Raw genomic sequence first — 22,401 nt, 5'->3', positions numbered from 1 at the left:
ATTTTACTCAAAGGCAAATCTCACAAATTTTAAGGTGGTTTACTGTCAGATAAATGTGCATAGGGTTGCATTCGTAAACTGCTAACTTGCTTGTGTTTGTGTTGCCATGCACATATACACAAAGTCAAAGGGTAATTTCAGGCCATTTCTGTTTGGTAATCTACCTGATGACATCCTGCATCTGAAAGACAACGGTGGGGTAGTGATCTGTACTGATACCTTTTCTATGAAAGGCATCCAGGACCAGATCATGTGAGAAAGCCTATAGGAACATAATAAGCTGTCTTCTGCTGAATCAGACCATTGGTCCATTTGGTCAGTATTGTCTACATTGACTGGAAGCAGCTCTCCGGGGTTTCTAGACCAGGGGTCCTTCCCAGCTGTACCTGGAGATGCTGGGAGTTGAACCTGGGACCTTGTCCACACTCCTACGCTGTGCAATCACCCTACCTTCCTCAAATGCAGACATAATGTTCATTTCTATATACATAGCCACAAACAAAGAGGATAGGATGATAGGATGAGCCCATCTCAGGAACACCAAGAAGAACATCTGAAAAAATATTAAAATGACATCACTGTGTGCGATAGGAACAAATAATGATGGGTGAAAAATATCAGTGCCATAGTCAGCTACACATACTTCTGTTGGCATCCATCTGTCTCAATGGAGTATGTCTCCAGGGGTGACTAGGTGCAAGCCTGGGCAGTGTGTATGGAGGTCCTGGGCTGCCCAGGCAACAGGACCCCTTCTCAGCCATGAGGCCAAAACAAAAGCATCATCTGTTTGGGCAAGCCAGTGCTAATGTGTGTCCAATAAGTGTCCGGTATGGATAATCACTGATGCAGCAGGGGTCTCACTTACTCCTTTTCCCCAGGTCGATTATAATAACTTGTAATCTATGTGGGCCTGCCCACATAAGTAATGAAGTTTATGGAAAAATAAATGGCCCAGTTGCTACACAATCTAAAAGACATATATGTGGGCATTTGGGGGGAGTTCTTTTGGGGCCTGATGGGGAGGGATGTTGTTTATTCAAATTGATTGCTTTGTCAGAGCTTACTAGTAGTTCATACCATTATTAAACCATTAATTGGTTTGGGAATTATATCAGATTGCTTGAAGTTGCTTTAAATCTCATCATATGTCAGTTGCTTGAAGTTGCTTTATTTTCAAACAGTCCATCTCTTATGTGCTTTGTTTTCCTCTCTATAAGCTTTCCTAATGCCATTCCATAATATCATTAAGCTTCGTAAAATAATAAGCCGAGGGATTCCTTCCAGTCACAATCTTCAGCCTGTGGCTTTTGCTGGAGAAGCTTTATTTCCTGTTCCGCTGGGCTGCTGTTGAGCAAATTTGAAGCTTGATTAGGGAACCCAACAAGTGCTGGATCAATGGCCAAGATTTGGCATGATATACCCTGGCATTCAATGGACCCCAAAATTAACACATTGAGCAGAAAGTATGTAAATAAATACACCTATTTTGGAAACTCCCAGTCCCACGGAACTAAACCAAGTCCCTTTATTTAAAGATGGCCTCATTTTTAACCTCTGTAATTTCCCAACATATAGCAGAGCAGCTTTGCTTTGCCCCAAAATTTATGAAGTCTGATTATGCACAGGTGGAAAGACTAAGTAGCTAGTGTGGAAGTGGTGGCTAGGAATTATCACCCAGTCCAAAGGTACCTAGAAGCACTGTTCTCAGTTCCACTTCCAAGGGGCTTTTCCTGTACAAGGCATTACAGCTTCCCTTCCACCTTTCCCAAAGGAGGTTCCGAAAGGGTTGCCTTCTGCCCTATATAATACAGGGTTGTCCTGTGTTTCCATATAAAATGCAATTTGTCCTGTGTTTCTGCACTCCTCTCTCCAGGGGAGACAACTTGAGTAAAATATTGGGGGAGTGGGCAGGTAAGCCCCACCACTCATAATCAATCACATGATGGGACACACCCACACCATTTGAATGTCAATGCCCATCAACTGGGGGGCAGCCCCCTTAATTTCTTATGGGGGGGGGGCGAAGGGACCTTGGCCCCTAGGAGTTGGTATGTGTGTGAAAGGGTGTGTGAAAGATCATATATTTAAGCTATTTAAGCTCTGGGTGGCAAAGCATGGGCAGATTTATACATTGTGTGTGTGTGTGTGTGTGTGTGAGAGAGAGAGAGAGAGAGAGAGAGAGAGAGAGAGAGAGAGAGAGAGAGAGAGAGAGAGAGAGAGAGGCTGCAATAGATTGTAATGGATTGCTTTGAAGTCATTTCAACACCAGATTTGGGGGGGGGGTGGAATTCACCCACTCTGTCCTGTCCTGTAATTTGCCAGAACAAAGGTGGCAACCCTGCCTATAGTTGCTGTCGGATCAGATCATTTCCCAGTCCTTTCTCTCACCTGCTTTTATTTGCAGCAGCCCAGGCATCTGCTTTGGCCCTCACCTCTCTCCTTACCTGGTTTTGTTTTGCATTATTTGGTGTTTGGGAACCCAACGCCTGAACACAGAATGTTTCTCCCATTTCTCCAGCCCTCCCAACTACTGTGTTCAATGCAAACTAAACACCAGTTTTGCAGCACTTCAGATCAGCTCAAACATGGCTCATTTAATTTAAGCTAATTCATCAACCCCCTTCTGCCTCTGGCATGCTCTTCAAAGCAGTTATGGTATAAATCTTGGTGGAATGTGCACATCTTCCCCTTCAGCACATGGTTTGTGCTCATGATTTTATATATATGACCTTGCTTTCAATCCTCTTTGCACCTGCAAAAGTTTCTAGGTTGACATGGTGCTTGGTTTGTAGTTGGTGCAAATCCCACAATTCCTCCTGAAATCCTGCAACTTTTTATAACCCTACTGTTCAGGGGTGGGTGTGTTGTGTCTCTTTTGTCTGCTATAGGGCAGGAGAGCCACTCCGGATGGCAATAATGTAGTATGAAACATTGGGGAAGCAATAAAGTGTGGGCTGTGCAGTATAAATTGATCGCATGTTGCAAAACATACCCACAAAAACCATCAGTCTGGAGGGGCTCTGACTCAACCATGCATCTGGAAGCAAAGAATTTCTTTTTTGGGAACAGCTCTTGTTTGGAGATGAAACAAGTGGCACCTGCCAAAAACTGCTGCCCCATATCTATAAGGATGAGCAACTTTCCCCAAAGCATTCTCCATGCTAACACAGAATGGATCTGAGCTGTTCCTTCCCCAAACTGGGGGAGAGATCATTTCCCTTGTTCTTCCTCTTGCTTCGGACATAGGTAAAGAAACCTTTTAATGATTATTTTTAACCTCTCTTGCAAGCCTGAGCTCAATCTGAGTTTCAGCCGGCCTCGCCTTCACCCTGAGAAGAGTACTGTACCATGACGTGGCAGCATTCCTTGCAGCTTTGCAATGGGGAACAAGATTACTGCCTTCACTAATCATGTTCCTGCTGCTATCCACTTGGGAATTAAGGGGAAAGGGGGGCATTTGGAGGGGGGGTATCAATGGGTGTGGGTGTGTGCAGGTGAGAGACAGCCATCTCAAACTCAAATTTTATTCCAGGCCAGGGAGAATTTGGGGCATTTGTTATGTCTGCCTCTCTTTTGAAGTGGACTTCAGTAAGACTCCCAACGTCCTTTCCCAGATCCAAGCCTGGAGATGTCCACTGGCATCCCTATCCTGGAACCTGCACCACAAGGAGGGATATTTCCATACTCTGTATCGCATACTCTCTGTATCAGAGAGTGGGGAAATCTGCTGTCCATTTGCATGGGGACATCCAATTCAGCATGTGGCAAAAAGCAAAGACTCACTTCCACATCCCTTCTGCCACGCAGAGCAATGTGCAGAAGAGTACAGGGGCTTGATAAATTCTCGTACATCTCAGTTGCACTGTGAAGCTATAAATGAACCCGAACCTTCGTAACAGAAAATATTCACACTTTAATGTATAAATAAAAGGAAAGAATCCCAAGGTACCTTGCTTATGTTACACTTTTCAAATCGCACATACACACATCTGTTAACTATGTCCTTTCAGAGATGATTTTACACATCGGTTTAATGCATGACCAATTAGAGGCAGCAGTGTGTGTGTGTTTGTGTGTGTGTGTGTGTGTGTGTGTGTGTGTGTGCACGCACATGGGTGTGTGTGAAACAGAGAGAACGAGAACACATGCACACAATGCACACATGTGCACACGCACACACACATGTAGAGCACAAGATCCACCCAGGGATTTCACAAATCTTCCTGATATCAGATGATGCTGTCTTCCATCAGAATTCTTCGAAAGACTGGTTCATGTCTTACTCCAGTTCCGTGATCTAATAAAAACAAACAAGATGAATTGCATAATCAAGTAAATGTACATGCATTTTTATGTTATGTAAAAGAGACAAAACATGAAAACCAAAACAGAAAAAACACAGTCCAATAACTGCATTCAAATTAGGTTCAAAAACTCAATCTGAAAAGAGTTCTCATGATGGTTGTAAGCTTCTGGAGAATCTCAAATCTTCCTCTTCCCTAAGTGTGACATGAGGTGGCACCTTGCTTGATATGACAGATGAGAGAACAAGGCTGACTCACTCTGTGCCTGGAATTGTTAGACCACTCTGCAGGTTTCCAAGAAGAGAATTATTTCCCAGCTCTATACTGTGGATCCTTTCTAACCTAGAGATGCTGTGGGTTTGAATGTGGGAACTCAAGCAAACAAAAGATGCATTCTACCACCAGAGTAGGTGGGAGACAACTCCATTTAGTGCTACAACCAGTGCTTTCCCCCCTAAAAATGTTTAGGGGTACTCTCATTTTGACTCAATAAAATTGCCATTTTATAGATCAAATTGGGGAAAATAAATACAGTAAATGGACAAAAATACAAAGATTCACAAAAAGTTTAGGGGTATGCGTATCCTTGCACCCCACCCCCCCGAAAAAAGCACTGGCTACAACCATCTTTCTTTCTACTTTGGCACATCCAGACTAGCAGTCATCACACTTCATTTTAGTTTCCCCTCCTGCTGGTGCAATGGCACCAATTTGCCATTAAAAAGAACGAAGGGTAAAGACTCCAGTGATAGAGACTGAGCAAAACCATGATTGGGAAGTGGAAGAGTGAGAGATTTCTGTCCAGACCACGCTCAGAAACACAAGACACAATGCTGAAAGACCACCAGGTTGCAGCATGGATTGTATTTAGGTTAATAGGAATTTTGAGATTTGAGATTTAATGTTTGGGATGAAAAAAGAGAAGAAATTAATCTCGGATAGTGAAAAATCCATTACAAAACTGTATTCATTTAGCAGTTAGATGCAACACACTTGGAGTCTTGCAACAGGAGCTGCTTTTCTGACAAATGCAGGCTGGGAGCAAGTAGCCACACCAATGTACCAACGGTACAGTGTCTGTAACTGGTGCAGGGAATAAAGCAAGTGAAACAATTTACTAAGCACCTGACCAGGCAAGTCACTTGTAAGCAGGAGTAAAACCTTTGCTCTTTTTTGCTGTCACCATGGCTGGCTTTGTGACAGCTTTACAAAATGAAGAGAAAGGAGACGTGCCTAACTGTGAAGGTTTTATGTCTGCGTTTCTCTAAGAGCAGCCCTGCCACAATTACAAGAAGAGAATGGAATGAAATAATAAACACTGAGAGCTGAAAGGTAAGAGACGCAAAAGGCTCAAGAGTTACATGTTGGCTAAAAGGCACAGGAAGCAGATGAGGGAATGAAGAGAAAAGACCAGTGATTTTAGCGCCCGGGGGGGGGGGGGGAGATACAGAACCCATTGCTGTCTTCAGTTTCAGGAGTAGACTCAATTAAAGTACAACGAAAGCCCTGGAACCAGTACTATGGCAGTGAATAACAAAGCAACAGAGTATATATTCATTTGAAATATAATAATGCTTGAGTATTGGTTGTCATGAATGGAGGATTTGTACACAACCATTAGGGGTGGGTGGTGCTGTGGTCTAAACTACAGAGCCTAGGGCTTGCCGATCAGAAGGTCGGCGGTTCGAATCCCCACGACAGGGTAAGCTCCCGTTGCTTGGTCCCAGCTCCTGCCAACCTAGCAGTTCAAAAGCACGTCAAAGTGCAAGCAGATAAATAGGTACCGCTCCGGCGGGAAGGTAAACGGTGTTTCCGTGCGCTGCTCTGGTTCACCAGAAGCGGCTTAGTCATGCTGGCCACATGACCCGGAAGCTGTACGCCGGCTCCATCGGCCAATAAAGTGAGATGAGTGCCACAACCCCAGAGTCGTCCGCGACCGGACCTAACAGTCAGGGGTCACTTTACCTTTTACACCACCACTAAACACAGCCCTATTTCCATTCAGCTCTCAGTCCAAAAAATCAACAGATGTCCTGAAGGGACCTACTGTCCCTTGGTGATCATTTTAGCCGCCAGTGGAGAAACATGTAGTCCATCAGAGGTCTGAGCATACAAATTCCTGATCATAAGATAGGTTTCTCGTAGTTTCTTTTAAAATATACTACTGCGGAGGGAAGCCAACATGGTGCCCTGCACATGATGTCAGACTCCAGCTTCCAACAGCCCCAATGAGCATGGCCAACAACAAGACACTCTTAAGACCAGACGTGCTCTATGTGGGTCTGCCCTTGAGTCTAATCCAGGAAGCTCCAGCTAGTGCAAAATGTTGTGGCTAGACTGGTGAAGGGAACAAACTACCACAAACACATGACACCTGTTTAAAGAGGCCTGCACTGGCTTCCTGTTTGCTACCAGGACAGGTTGGAGGTTCTTGTCCTAGTGTAGAAAGAACTGAAGAATTTAGGCCCAGGATACTTTAAGGACTGCCTTACCCTGCATGCCCCAAGTAATCACTGAAACCATTGGAGGGGAGTAGTATTAGTGGTTCCCTTTGGGCCAGAAACATGGATCATGTCAATAAGGAGTAATGGCTTAGGCATTGTGGTCCCAAATCTATGGAACTCCCCCCACCCCACAAGACGTTTGATAGGCACCGTCCCTACTGAGTTTCAGATGCCTCATCAAAACTTTTTTTTATTTCAGGAGGCCCCTGAATATTGAATGCTTCTCAGCTGCTCTTTTTTAAAAAAGAAAAAAAATTCTCTAGGTTTAATTTATGCTTGATCAGAAACCAGGAAGACCAAAACTTGAAGAAGGAACAGGGGAAATTTATAGGTTACCTTGGAGACCACTGTATACAGTTAAAATCATTAGCGGGATTGGAATAACACTTGTAATGCAACGAGAACTATGGATACAATGGAAATATAAAAATTTGGATTATTATAAAAAGATGCAGCAGAAAAGGTTTAACAATAGGACCCATGGAGGGGGAGTTCAAAGGTTCATTGGAATCTTGGTTTCCTTTTGGAATGTGTTGTGGTATGAATGTAAACTTTATTATATAAAACCAAATAAATAAATTTGTGGAAAAATAATAATCTATGCTTTAAGTTTTGCATATTGTACATTTTATTGTTGTAAGAAACTTTGAGTCCTACATGCTGAAAAGCAGGATATAGATGTTTTAAACAAACAAACAAACAAAACAAAACAAAACAACAAACAAAGATGATGATGAAGAACTAGAGGGTGTCATATTGGGTACCCCTGGCACAGGGGTCAATTTTCATCCGGATTACACCATGCTAGGAGGGGAGTATTAACCCTTCCCTCCCCATGCATGATCTTGACAGTTTGGAATGAATGGGAGCTTCCACCCCCTAAGTCTCATAACCCAATGTAGGGGGTATTTATCAGGATCACGGCTGTGGATGGATGGATTAAATATACCCTTCCTGAATGCTGACATAAAATCTCATACAGTTCTCACTGTCGCTTTTAGCATCATGTTTGGCTTGACTCTTATACTGCCAAACCTGGAAAGTGCTTTGGTCTGTATGTGTATTTGGCTTGCATTTCCATTTAGTGTTTCTACCCTTGTAGAAGGCAGTTCTTCTCAATCGGCTGGCAATCTGCTACAGCAAATTGATGTGTACAACCAATGGCTGGGAATTTCCCCTGGCAGTAGGTGACGCACACCAGCATTTGCTGCCTACAGTGGTGATGGCGTGGGTCCCTGCCCCTCCCTTTCCAATACTCTTTTGCAAAGTGCATGTAAAATATGGTGCACCTCCCACTGGCAGACACTGCTTCCCCACTCTCCACCTCACACTGCACTCAGAACATCTGTGGCTTAACAATGTGGTAGGCAATGCACCAAGGCAGAGTTGTGATGTTGCCACTGCTGCTGCACATCGCAGCAGCAAAATAAAGTGTTATCACCTCCCACCTCACAAAGGTGTTCCTATGCTATTTCTATTCAGTGTAAGCCAGCCCCTCTCACCCTACCGATGATGACATTCATTGTGCAACTCCCTTATCTACGAATCTAAATTCACTTCTGCCTGTCCTCACCCCCCACCCCCACCCCCACCCCAAGAGCTGCTCAAAGAACAAATCATTGCTCACTCCAGCCTTGGTATGACTATTTCAGACCAGAAAGAAGACACTGTTGGGTAGGCTCACAACATGTGAATCAAAGTGCCATTCATTTTTGGCACAAACCTCGTTTCCTTTTCAAACTGATTCTGGGGACAAGTCCCCAGAATATGAGTTTCTACTGTATTCATCTCCAACCGAGATAAAGTGTGGATGTTTCAATATGCTGCTTTCTGCCAATCCTGAATCAGTGGGCTCTTCATTTCCTTATTCCAGACCTCCCTTATTGTCCAAAATGTTGGTTAATATTATTTTACTAACATGAGTTTGACCAAACTGTGGGAGGCAGTGGAAGACAGGAGTGCCTGGCATTTTCTGGTCCATGGGGGTCACGAAGAGTTGGACACGACTAAACAACAACAACAACAACAAATTATTCTGTGATGGGAATGTTGTTGGGCTGGGCACCCCCAAGTTACTTCAAAGGCTAACAGGAGACTTGGGCACTCTACAGTGAGCTGTGGTCTAAACCTCTGAGCCCCTAGGCTTGCCGATCAGAAGGTTGGCAATTCGAATCCCTATGACGGCGTGAGCTGCCATTGCTCTGTCCCAGCTCCTGCCAACTTAGCAGTTCAAAAACATGCCAGTTTTTAAAGTTTTTTAAAGCACATGGTTACAGTCATTGGGACAGCGCAGGCAAATGACATTCCAAAGAATGACATTAACTAGAAACTGAATTTAGTTTCTGCTTATAAAAATTTGTTCATGGGAAATTCCCAAGGGCTGGAGTTAAAAGGAGCAGGTTGACTAGACAATATCTGAGAGCCCACTGTATTCAGGGAAAGGCTAAATGAATGTCTATGGGTAAGAGGTGTACATCATACACAGTACCTTGAGTTCCATGTTGTGGAGTGTACCCAGCAGTATTCTCAAAATTGACCGATGGGGTGAGTGGCATATACACATTGATTTTCAGATCTAGAAAGGTATAGTGCAAGAGGAAGACAGGAACATGTAAAGATAACTGATGAATAAATGGTGATTAAAAAAACTGTAAAAAACTGACTATCATTAATGCATTTAAAAAAAATATCTGTACAAAAAGCTATCTTAGATCAGGTTTTTATTGTAAGACAATCTCCACAACTAATGATTACCTGGCAACTTCACCACCAACTATATCAAGTGTGTTTCAGCAAATCCATCAGGCTCTATTAGTTCCCTGCTATCCAAACCACCAATCTTAAAACACTATTGAGCCAATTACGTACATAGGTCAATTGCCAATGACGAAAACGGAAAAAAACAAATGATTTCCTGATTTTGCTGTAATGTTCATGACTCCTAACTCTCACAGGTCAAATTGTTTTACCAACATAGAACAAACTAGAGTTGCAATTATAAAAATGCTTTAATTCCTAAATCTGAAAACTGTGTGGCTGATACATCCACTGCATCTGAGATATCCATTCAGACTTGAAAGTTTTGTTCTGCTCGAGTGAATGTCTAGATGGACTTGTAACTCCCAAATAATTCTGGTTCTCCCCATAGCAAATAAAGGCTGTTGTTCATGCCCTGGAATCTCATTTCATAGATGTTATTACTTACAAATCAAACTTCTAATATATGAAACTAATGATAAATACTTGATTAAAAAATACAACCTATCTTTTTTTAAAACATCAACAACAACAACTCCTCATATTAGGCCTATGGCCACCCTATTTTAGATGTTTGATGGTTGTTACTCAAAGCTTTCAGGTTCATTGAAATCTCACTCGCTAAGGTGTGACAAGGAGGTCTACATGCTAAGGTACAGATTGTGTAGAAGGAATATTCTGCTGATGTCTCATAGGACATTCAGCGAGACTGCCCTTTGGGGAAAGACATATGTGGACTTCAAAGGTTTGGCTTGCATATGGACTTCAAAGAAGATTTGAACTCAAGCAAACCATATACCCAATTTAATGAATGACTTCTGTTGCCTCAAGGCTAGGCCCAATGTTCTGAAAATTATGTGACGACCCTTTTGTGTGATCTCAATAGGCAGAAAAATAAATTGTTCCAGAATTATTATTATTTAAATGTTTTCTCTATCTATGACAGTACATACACACAAACACACACTCCACCATTCTCTGTTGACTTTCTGAGATCCGTTTGGCCTCCCTTCATGCAATTCTTCTTCCCTTTCATTTGCCAAGAAGAGAAGGTGAGAGAGGAGAAGGTGAGAATGTAAATGTTTCAAATATGATCATTCTACACAGTTGCTAAGATAAAATGAAGTGAGAACAGGGGTTGCCAGGGGGTGAGATAAGCTCCCATGCACAGACTGTTATGGAATGGAGTGGCGAGGAAAAACAAGATGAAATGACCGTGAAGGGAGTTTGCCACACTAGCTTCTCATCATGAGTATGTTGTTTGAAACAAACACACTGTCACATACTCATAGCTATTGCCTTAAAAAAAATCTGTCAGAAAACACATCCCAAAAAGTGCATTGTTTTCCTTTTTAGATTTGGAAGATGATTCTACAATATCAAAGTTGGACAGCTTACATATTCAGGTAGGTAGCGGTGTTGGTCTGATGCAGCCGAAATAAATACAAAAATTAAAAAATTTCCAGTAGGACCTTAGAAACCAACTAATATTGTTCTAGGTATAAGCTTTTGTGTGCATGCAAACTTAGTTGGTCTCTAAGGTGCTCCTGGACATTTCTTTAAATTTTTTAATATATTTAGCTTACATATTGTTTGATCAAACCCTTAAGGAGGTAAGTGCTGAATGAAACATGCTGCACCAGAATGAAACCACTCTGTTCTGATGAATCCAAGGTCATGAGATGCAATATCCTTTTCACATGTATTACTTCCAAATCAGGTGTGCACACACGCACACCCTGTCTCTGTACATTTGTTGGTTTGTGAGTTTTGTTTTTGCTTATATGTAGAACTTTGCATTCAATACCGCTTTGTTAGTTTCAGCTCAGTTTCCCATTCTGTCAGGGCCTTTCTGAATTTTATTCCTGTCTTCTGAGGTGTTTAGCTGACCTAGTTTTGTGCCATCCACACTTTAATCAGAATTACCTCTACCACTTCACTGAAGCAACTGATGAAAATCTTAGTATCAGGTGCAGGACAGAATTGATGAGCCCTCACACGTATGGTTTCCCAATCAGCTGTGAATTCACCTATCCCACATATATTCTATCCCACATTCAATTAGTTTGTTAGCCGAAATGTCATATGCTTTCTTGAAGTCAAGATACTGTCACAGTCCAGGCTGGCAGCAAAGAACATCAGGACCAGAGGCAAGTGGATAGGGCAGAGGGTCCGAGGAGCTGGGGTCTGGGGGCCGGGAAGCATGTGGTACAAGTCTCAGTCCAAGGGTTGAGGCACGAAGTTGCAGTCCAAGAGGCAAGGTACGTAGTCATGGTCCAAGGGTCAAGGCACGAGGTCACAACCAACAAACAAGGAGGCACGCAGTGAGGCAGGGCATGCGTTGCTGTGGCAAAGAGCTGAGGGGAAAAGCTGACCTTATATCCCTGCTGGCTCCTGCCACCAGGTGCAGTGAGTTACCAAGCAGCCTCACCTGTGCAGCCACAGTGAGTTATCAAGCAGCCTCACCTGTGCAGCCGCACCCTGCCTCCCTAGAACAAGCCAAATAGGCCCTAGTCCTGCCAAGCCCTGCTGGTCCCAAGGCCTGGCTCCAGCACGCACTCCTGACAGATACATGGCACCCAATGCATTTCCACAATCCAGTAAGCTAGAAACCTGATTTCTAATTTTTTTTTTTAAAGAGAGGTAAAAGTAATCTTGCTAGTTTTATTCTTCACAAATTCATGCTGGGCTACAAACTGATTCAGTTTTTTTATATATATCTAGCCTAGTATCTTCCCCACCATCAAAGTTAAACTCAGTCTGTATTTTGCCAGATTTCATCCCTCTCCCCTTTTGAAGACTGGGGCAATATGTTCCTGCTTCCAGTTTTGTTGGCAGATCACTTGCTCACCACAGTTAAACATAAGAACATATAAAGAATTCTGCTGCTTCAGCCAAAAGGCCAAAACTACACCAAGGCTGATGTTCTCTTTATTTCTAAGGATGCCACAACACAGAAGTACCTCCTCTGGTTTCACTGAATTGGAATCATTGTATTGTAGTCACATGGCTAAGATTATCTTTGGAGCCACAGTGTTCTGGTTCTAGTCTGTTTTGTATTCTGTTTTGACCTTCTGCCTGCTTTCCCTTTTCTTTTTGTGTTTAATAAACTTTGACCATTTGACCACTGAAGCTGTGTGTGATTGCCAACCTCAGGTTGAGAACCTCTAGGTTTCTAGATGCTCGGAATTCATAGTACTAAAGGTTTACAACCAGAGTTGCTCTTCTGAGAACTGGGAGACACTCAGGGAGCGTGGGCTGCCTTTACACTCTGAATAACTCATAAGTGAACTGTCTGGGAAACACAGGCTGCATTGCTCTCAGAGTTCTTGGGTTTTAGGAAGTCTAGGCAGAGCCATAGCTACGGGGGCGGGGGCTAGCCAGTTTTTTTTGCCTTGGGTAAAGCCTCCAGAGGAGCACCATTGAGGCTCCCACCTTGTGTGTGTGTGTGTGCCCGCACGCAAATCAATATAGGGGGTGCCAAACTGGATATGTGAGCCTGGTGAAATAAGCCTAGTTTCACCCCTGGTTTAGGGGGGCTCTGCCAGGGAAATGAGCAAGCTGCTTTGATCTTGGACTAGGATAAGGCACCTGGAAGCTAGCCCTGCTTTCCCCAGCAATTTGTGAGTAGGTTGAACCGAGGGGTGCTGGGTGCACTGACCTTTTTAAACGCAATTGCATTGGTGGATCCCAGGTCCCCTTCCATCTGGGCTGCAAGAGAAAGGGGGAGGGTGGCGGCAGCAAGTACCAGAGATTAAGACCACTGGCGACACCACAGGGTTGTTGGTTTGCAGTTGGGCAAGGAAAGGAGTGTGGGAAAGCTCTTTGGAGTGTTCCCATTTCATCACCACACCCATCATTGTAATGGCCGTGGCACAGAATGTGACTGTCAGTGGCACCTGTCAGCTTTGGACCCTAAATGTTCTGGCTACACTGCAGTGTAGCATCTCAAAAATGGGAACACTTATACGTGAATATTGCAAATACCAGCAAGACTACCCTCCCTCACATACACAGCAATGCATTGCCTTATTGTGAACCTTCTGCCTCCCACACCTGAGCAAACCATGACCTTGAATGGATTATGATGATAATTGATGATGGTGGTTTATATGGCAAGTGATGATCATTGACACCCTAAGCCATTTAAATGTTCCTGTTGGAGCCTGGTGATCACCATGGAAAGGCATGTGGAGTGTATGTTGCCAAGCAAACTGGGAGTTGGAGGCAAATTGGTGGAGAGCTTTTCAAAAAGAGATTTGAAGCCTGAGGTTGATGCAAAAGCTGCAGGGAACCAGCAGATATTCTTACAGCCATGTGTCAGAGAGATGAGCTTTTAGAAATGGCATTTTCAATCTGCTGGAGAAGGGAGATATCTTAGCTCTGCTATAATAATTTGAGTGCATTGCTTACCAGCCAGTCCTCAGGGTATGGAGCAAAGGATCCCTCCTCTTCTTTTTGACATCCTTTTAAATACTTTAAAATATTCAACCTGTTTCTTCCTTTCCCTAGGCTGAATGATTCCAGCTTTTCTGCCTGTCTTCTAAGCCCTTTTCAGTCATCCTGAATACCTTTAGGTGAATGCTGTACAAATAAAGGCTTAATTGGACTAGGGTTTTAATTTCTGGATCTTGCAATTATGATATAACCTTGAATGTGGCCTGGCCTTTTGTGGCACAGAACTGCATTGCTGGTGTCTGTTCAGCTTGTTAACAGCTGTGGGTTTCTATATCTTCTATCACCTAACCAGTTTTATTCCTGACTCATTCCTATATTCTGCACATCCCAGGCCAGTACTGATCCCTTTATAACCATGCTTTCCAAATGGATTTCCAGCTATTGCAGTGTTCACTTCTAGTGTACGTTTCTGAAGATTTAGCACAGTGATGCCATAGGCAGGGCCAGCCCAAGACATTCTGGCCCCTGAGGTAAACCACAAAATGGCACACCGCTCCACAAGGGAAGAAGGGGTGAGTGAAGATGCACATCAGGAGCAAGGGGGGGGGGGGATAAAGATCTGTAGATTCTGCTACCTGAGGCTGTTGCTTCATCTTGCCTCATAGATGGGCCAGTGCTGCCTATAGATGACTAATGCAAACAGAACTTTGGAGTTCAGTTACAGTTGAGTGGAAGGTAAATTAGATTTGTAAAGGTCTTGTTTCTCCGGCTAAAATGTTTGTAAAAGTTGAAAATGAAAAATAAAATTATATATTTTAAAAGATACAGTATATTCCACATCATTCTCCTTGTTTACCAAATCAGTTACCGGTAATTTTCAGAAAGGTAGTTGGTTCTGGCATGATTAGTAGCAGTCAGCATGTCTTTCTAAGTCAATTTTCCTCTAAGTCCTCATGTATTAGCAGCACTTTATTCTAGTATCTTTTCAACTATAGAAATCAAGTAGTAGGACCACAGCTTTCTGAGTGTTCCTTCTTTGCATTTTGGAACATGTACCTGTGAATCTGCACTAGTATTTTTGTGCAAGGTAACAGGTGGTTCTGCAATGATCCTAGATAATTCTTTCAGGATCCTTTGCTGAATACAGTTAGTCAGATTTGAATTCAGATTGTCCAAGAATCAGAGCTGGAAGATGATTCTTTCTTGCTTTCATCTGTGACCTTGCCAACCTTGCCAATAAAATAAAGAGTGCTTCAATATGCCTGCTTTTGTATTGAACAGCAAGCCAGTAGATTTTTCTTTGCTCCCTTTTGATATAATGGTGTCTTAGAAAGATTTTTGAGCTGCACTGAAGGGGAAGTGTGTTTATTGTACAGTTTAAAAGGTTTTTGTATAATTATGCCATATATATTCTAGCAAGTTGTGCTTACAGCTAGCAATCTACCAATGAAAATGCAGCTGCAGAGGCAAATTAACTTCTCTCAGCCAGTAATGCGCATGAGGGCCTTGAATACATTTCCTTAGGAATGTGGTGTTATCACTCTTCCCAGGGATACTAGATTAAATGGACAACACTAATTAAGGTAGTCAAAATGGACTAATTAATCAAAACATACTTTCAAGCAGTATTCTGTCTTCCAATACTGTATATATTACGCTATTGTTTAATTGCATATTTATTTTTTGATTAATACAGTATGTTTGGAGAGTTCAATACAGTACTACTTTCATATTTTGGGTTTTGTTTTTTATTTCATTTCACAAGATTGATATACTACTTGATTTTAATGAAACCTCAGAGCAGTTTGTGTGTGTGTGTGTGTGTGTGTGTGTGTACAATCCCCACCCTCTTCCTTCCTCTTAACAGCCCTAGGTGAGAATCATGCATCCATATTGGTAAGCAATAGGGTGTTGTTTACTCTTCCCTCCTTCACATACAAAAGTAGGGTTGCCAGGTCTGCTTCCAAAAAAATAGCGGACAAGCGGGGGGGGGGGGTTAAATTAAATTATATATTTTCTTACAAACATTTTAACATGTATTAAAATACCATTTCATCATAAAGCTTTTGAATAAAAAAAAGTCCACTATTTTGTGGAAAAAAATAGTGAACATAATGTGAAAAAGTGGACTGTCCACTCAAATAGTGGACACCTGGCAACCCTATTAAGTGTCCAAATCTTTTTGCCCTGGCTTTTGACATTTGAGGTGTATATTTTTAGGATCCACCTTGTTTTTGTAATTCTAGGTTGTTGTAATATGTTGTTGAAATGCTCTGCTTTAATGTTGTAACATGCCCTGTGAGCTTAGGTAATAGATGTATTCTTATTCTTAGTGGGGGGGGGGTTTTCTGGGGGGACGCAGGGGACACACACCCCTAAACATTTTGTGAATCTAAGTTTGGCCTCATTGAGAGGCAGTATTTCAATATGATTAGGAAAATGAGACCACCCCTAAACATTTTTTTAGGAAAAAAGGCACTTATTATTATTACCACTTCTGCAGATATGAAAACGCTTATATATCTGTATATTTTATATACAGATATACTGGTATACAAATATACCAAGTATATTTGTATATTTTACTTGGTTCGCTGAGGCAGGAAGGATGGCATTCACCGTCCATTGGGATATCCCCTTCTGTTAAGGCAGGTGGCAGGACCAAATAATAATTGACTCTATCCTGGGAGGGATTCCCAGAAGCACTCAGATAGGCCCTGCCTAGCAACCAGGAGGTTGTCTCTCAGCAGAGATCTGTAACAGCAAGCTGCAGTGGTGAAAAGGCCTCTGTGCGCCTTTTCACATTTGCTTTTCCTATTATTTCAGTTGGACTTCTCCCGCTTTACCTCAAAAGCCTGTCAGGGAAAGGCATATGGGCCTTCTCAACTTATTGTGTGTGGTATGATTTTTGGTACTCTGTGGGGGCCACGCCTGGCTTGGAAAGTCAGCTACCTCAAGATGCATGTTGCTCGGAGAGATGCAGAAGGCGCCTGCAGAGATTGTTTGAATCCTACTCCACCTCCCCAAAGCGGCCTTTTCCCTCAGGGCCAGCTTGCCTCGCCCCACACTGCCTTCCTCACACTGGAGAGCGAAGACTTGCCAGGCTCTTGCCTTCCCTGCTGTGCCTTTGCCCCCTGATCTGGGCAGGTGAGGTAGGGACTTGGACCAACCACCTGTGCTCCTCCTTGCCTCAGCCGTGTCTTGGGGAAGAAGAGTGGCAGCAGCAATGGCGCCCACTGAAGAGGACAGCACCACCATAAACACACACCGTGAGTCTGAGGTAGAACTTGCATGAGATGGCAGGGAGGTGGGAAAGGCAGGAGTCGCCCCACGGCTTCCCTGTCAGTTTCTCCCTTCCACTGGCAGAACTAATGGTAGCTCAGAGACACACCTTGAGTTAAGGGCTGATTGCTAAGTATAGTGATTTAATGTACTGAAATTGGGACTGCTTGAACCACATTACTGTGTGTTTTGTTCTGCAGTGTTCCCCAGTAACTCTTGTGTGATTGGTTAGTTTCTGGTCACAGGGAAGGTATTTTTTAAATGACATTCTCCATTTTGTTTGGTGTGAGAAACTTGACGGCAATGGCTGCATCTCCATAAACACTGAGGAAGAAGCAGCATTGGATAACTCTCTCTCTCTCTCGCCAAATGCAATAGAGGAGAGGTGTGCTAATGTTTCTGTGTGAATGCATGTGACAGAAAGAAGTACAGAAGTTGATGTTCTCCCAAAGAAGCAGTAAGGAGAAATCAGCTGGAAGGAGAAAGTGGAAACCTCTCAGAAGGACCTGCATGGCCTGGCTGGGTTATGTGCATAAGGCTGAGTGCAAGTACTAAAAGAGGGAAAGGCACAGTTTGCTTGAAAGTTTAAGGAAGAAGCTGTAATCCTCTACTAGGAAAAACTAAGCCCATGCTTGGATGTGAATGTAAACACTTTGAATATATTCTTCTTTAGCTATATGTTCTGCTAGTAAAAGCTTTAGAATACAATGGTACCTCAGTTTTTGAACATAATCCACACAAGTGACATGGGCATAGGGACCATGATAGGGGCTCTGGAGAAAGTAAAAGCCACAGACGGCAGCATAGTTCCTCCAGCAGCAGCAGATCTTCTACCGGTAATCCTCAAGGAGAGATTGCTCAGTAGCATCCATCTCCTCCTCACAGGCCTTCTCTTCTGAGCCAGGCATGTGGGGGGTGCTTGAGAAACAGCACGGTTATTCTGTACCTGCCTCTTGGACTTGTACCAGTAAGTCTGAGAGGGCAACCAGGCAGGTGTGCAGAACATAGCCCACCCCTCAGTTCCCACCAACCCCAGCTAGCATAGCGAACAGACCCTCCAAGTTCCCCTATTTTCCAGGGACAGTCCCGGATTTACAGAAGCCATCCTGGTTTCTGATTTGATCCTGGATTGTCCCGCTTTTCCTTAGAACGTCCCTATTTTCATCAGAGAAATACTGAAGGGTATGGAGTTAATCCAACCCCCGAGTCAAGGAGATAAGATACAACCTTTAGAAGACACCTGAAGGTAGATCTGTATAGGGAAGGTTTTTATGTTTAATCTTTTATTATGTTTTTATAAACTCAGTCAGATGGGTGTAATAATAATAATAATAATAATAATAATAATAATAATAATAATAGAATATGGTGTCCCTATTTTCTTTAGTCCAACAATGTGTTTCCTCTGGCATCCTTTCCAAACACTCTGCATACCTAACCATGTTGAGCTGTGCCCAACATGGGCAAAGACAAACTAGGCCTCAACAAAACTGCTGGCACATGGTCTAGCTCCCCACAGAGATAATTTATGCAACCCCCAATAGTCTTCATCCCTGGTTGAATCAGATATGACCAATATGGAGGCAGCCAAATCCTCAGGACAGGATGAAGAACAGGAGGGTGCCTACCTCTGTCAGTGTGGTGTAGAACCTAGGAGACCATGTTTCAAATCTGTACTCAGCAACCAAGTTCACTGGTTGGATCAGTCACTATATTTAAGCCTAACATACTTCACAGGGTTGTCGTGAGGATAAAATGGGGAGGGGGAGAACCCATACATGCCACCTTGAGCTCCTTGGAGGAAAAGTGGGGTATTGTTTACTGTGTGGCATCCCCCCAAAACTACAGTTGATTCAGTTTGAATCCTGCAACTTTCAGATGATAGGGGGTAGGGTGAGGAACAAGAAACTCTGTCCTCTCTACTGATTGGGACCAAGACATTGTGTTCCTCAGACTTCTGCTAGGCTTCTTTCATTCCCCTTCCAAAATACTTCAGTAGGATCTTGAGATATCTAGCCCCAACTGAAGTAATGCAGCATGTTTGTTTAGCAATTGATAATCCTTGCCAAAGGCCATCATGGATTATCTCAAGACACCACTGATGGATCGGCCAGTTGCAGATCCTCTGTGGGCACGAAACCTGGACAGGAGGGTGCCAGGATCTTTCCAACAACTGCAATAAGTTTGAAACATCCTCAGCATCTCTATGTATTTTAGCAATTGGATCTGTATTTGCATGAACAATGCACCTTTGGACAGAGGAGCTGGCATCCTGGGATTGTCTATCTTCAACACCTTTGTATGCCTGCAGATAATACAAGCAGGTGTTCAGACCTCATTAGCCTTATCCAGCCATTCTGCCACCTCCTCTAATTATCCTTGTGTGAGGGGGAAGAGTGGAGATGAGTCTGGTAATCCCTGCCTCCTCATGTGTGGCTGTTACTGCAGCCCTCCTACCCCCCACCTGTTGGGGGCTGAACCTCTGCATTAGGGAGACTGCCTTACTTGTGCAGGATCCCTACATAATGGCTATAAAAGAGGATTGGATCATCATTTATGATGATGATGATAATTTATTATTTATACCCCATCCATCTGGCTGGGTTTCCCCAGCCACTCTGGGTGCCTCCCAACAGAATACTAAAAACACAATAAAAAATAAAACATTAAAAACTTCCCTAAACTTCCCATTGTTCAGCCTGGACACTGAGGTCCAGCTCCGAGGGCCTTCTGGCAATTCCCTCACTGTGAGAAGTGAGGTCTTGAAAGACCTACATCGGCTCCCAGTACGTTTCCGAGCACAATTCAAAGTTTTGGTGCTGACCTTTAAAGCCCTAAACGGCCTTGGTTCAGTATACAGTACCTGAAGGAGCGTCTCCACCCCCATCATTCTGCCCGGACACTGAGGTTCAGCGCCGAGGGCCTTCTGGCGGTTCCCTCGCTGCAAGAAGCCAAGTTACAGGGAACCAGGCAGAGGGCCTTCTTGGTAGTGGCACCCACCCTGTGGAACGCCCTCCCACCAGATGTCAAAGAGAAAAACAACTACCAGACTTTTAGAAGACATCTGAAGGCAGCCCTGTTTAGGGAAGCTTTTAATGTTTGATTGGCTGTTGCATTTTAATATTCTGTTGTAATAATAATATTAATAATAATAATAATAATAACAATATGCCTGGTGTTAGTTCTCATCTGCATTATGGGCTTCTCTTTTCCCCCGTGTCTGGTCTTGGGAACTGTGGGAGGCCCTCCCTGGGAAGAGTCAACCATTAGTAAGCCTTGCCTCCTGCCTTGATGGATGTCCTTCAGGAAATTGGTATGCCCTCTTTCCTTTCCAGGGAACAAGAATTTACAGTGAGTAAAATTTCTCCTTTTCCCCACACTAAGAATTTATTCCTGAATGTGCTTCTTTTCCTCTCTACACCAGCAATTTAAGTAGATTTTTAAAATCTCTATGGTGACTGTACGTGATATCCACTCAAACTGCAATAACTTGTCATGCACTGGCTTCTGAAGCACACTGATTGTGAACTGAGCATGTTTCTTTTTAAATATATCTTTGCAATATGCATTAGTATGTTTTCACAAAGGATTAGATCAGACAGACTGTGATTCTGAAAGAGTGTGTTTGTTTAGCATCTGTGTTAAGTTCTAGGGGTGGCTTCCTCAATGAAAATCTTCCCATAGCTGCTCTTTGTCTTGTGGTTATCTGCAGTCACATTGTAGACAAAGCAGAAAATGGCAACACATAGCAATTTAATTTAAACAAAACCAAAATGGTTAGTGCTCTTCTTGCAGGACAAAATAATGTAATAAAAAGGGGGTCAATTGCAGATAAATGCAATAATTTCAACATTTCTGAATTCAGCAAAACTGATTTCTCTAAAGTGACTACTCTTGGGAAAGTGGGTGATTCAGGACAAACGTTTTAAACAGGTAGGCTGCCAGGTCTTATAAGAAAATAAAAATCTATTTGAAAACTGGAATTGTAGAGAAAATTGAAACGTTCCTTAAGTGTTCCCCCCTCCACCCCCAGATCACGACAAAAAATATTCATAAACGAGTGACTATTGCCTAAGTGTTATCTCTCTCTTTCTCACACACTCTACTTGTCTTTGAAATCGCCTCCATCCCAACCCCAAAGCTGTGCTTTGGTTCTCAGTACGTTTCCAAGCACAATTCAAAGTGTTGGTGCTGACATTTGAAGCCCTAAATGGCCTCAACCCAGTGTACCTGAAGGAGCGTCTCCACTCCCATTGTTCAGCCCGGACACTGAGATCCAGCACTGTGGGGCTTCTGGCGGTTCCCTCCCTGCAAGAAGTGAGGTTACAGGGAACCAGGCAGAGGGCCTTCTTGGTAGTGGTGCCCGCCCTGTGGAACGCCCTCCCACCAGATGTCTTTGGTTATTTAAATGTACTTATTTCCCACTCATCACCAATAGGTCCAAGGGAGGGTTACTAAATGGGGGCAGGGGGAAACCAGTGTAAGAAATAAACAGAATCAAAACAAATCCAAGCCTTTAAAAGCACACATAATATAACATTATTAAAAGAAGGGTAAACAATGAATTGGAATTCCCGGAAACTTGTTTTTTTTAAAAATGCACCTTAGCATGCCTTCTAACCATAATGAGAGTTTGTGCAAGTTACATATCTAAAAGCCGGGAGTTGCAGGGCCTGGGTGCCATGACAGAAAAGGCTGAAGAGCTAGGGAGCTGCTGCTTAGCTGTGCTGGATTTGCACTCACAACACCATCCTGAGAGCACTGGCTGAACTAAGCAGACAAGCCAGCATGTTGTAGCACACGTTAGTCAGTGGGTAGGCATGCAGGTGGGTCCTGGTCACCATGCTACTCTGTCTTGCCTCTAGGTCTCCTGTTTCTTTCCAGAGGCTAATGACTGTGCACTTCTGTTGCTGCTCAGCTCTGCCTTCTCTCCTGGAGGAGGAAGAAGTGGCAGGATGGTCCTTTGCAGTGCATTCTTCCTAGGTCTAGCCCTTTGCTAATGTCTTCAGGGCATTCCTTAGGATGGCAATGGTCACAGAGTCTAGCCTTTCCCAAAGAATAAACCTTGTTTACAGCTTGCACTTTGTCTGATGTGGGACAAACCACAACCCTGAGTTCGAAAGACACAGTAAGCCAAACCATGGCTAGCTCACAAC

The 22,401-nt window shown here is 43.3% G+C and overlaps 1 protein-coding gene across 3 annotated transcripts in view; it reads right to left on the bottom strand.

The window, feature by feature from the left end:
- Positions 1 to 3,893: 3,893 nt before the first annotated feature.
- Positions 3,894 to 22,401, bottom strand: part of ADGRL3 (adhesion G protein-coupled receptor L3) — a 337,100-nt gene continuing 318,592 nt past the window's right edge. For 2 of the 3 annotated variants that reach the window (XM_033172836.1, XM_033172845.1), the window contains one exon: positions 3,894 to 4,297. In XM_033172836.1, the coding sequence (XP_033028727.1) occupies positions 4,230 to 4,297 (68 nt within the window). In that variant the 3' untranslated portion in view covers positions 3,894 to 4,229. Of the gene's footprint in view, positions 4,298 to 9,296; positions 9,384 to 22,401 lie in introns of all 3 variants that reach the window. The other variant, XM_033172842.1, reaches the window with a different exon arrangement.

The sequence above is a fragment of the Lacerta agilis genome, chromosome 16, assembly GCF_009819535.1.
Source record: "Lacerta agilis isolate rLacAgi1 chromosome 16, rLacAgi1.pri, whole genome shotgun sequence".
NCBI lineage: Eukaryota > Metazoa > Chordata > Lepidosauria > Squamata > Lacertidae > Lacerta > Lacerta agilis.
Note: the sequence above shows the minus strand (reverse complement) of the source record. Positions and strands in the feature narration are given on the sequence as shown.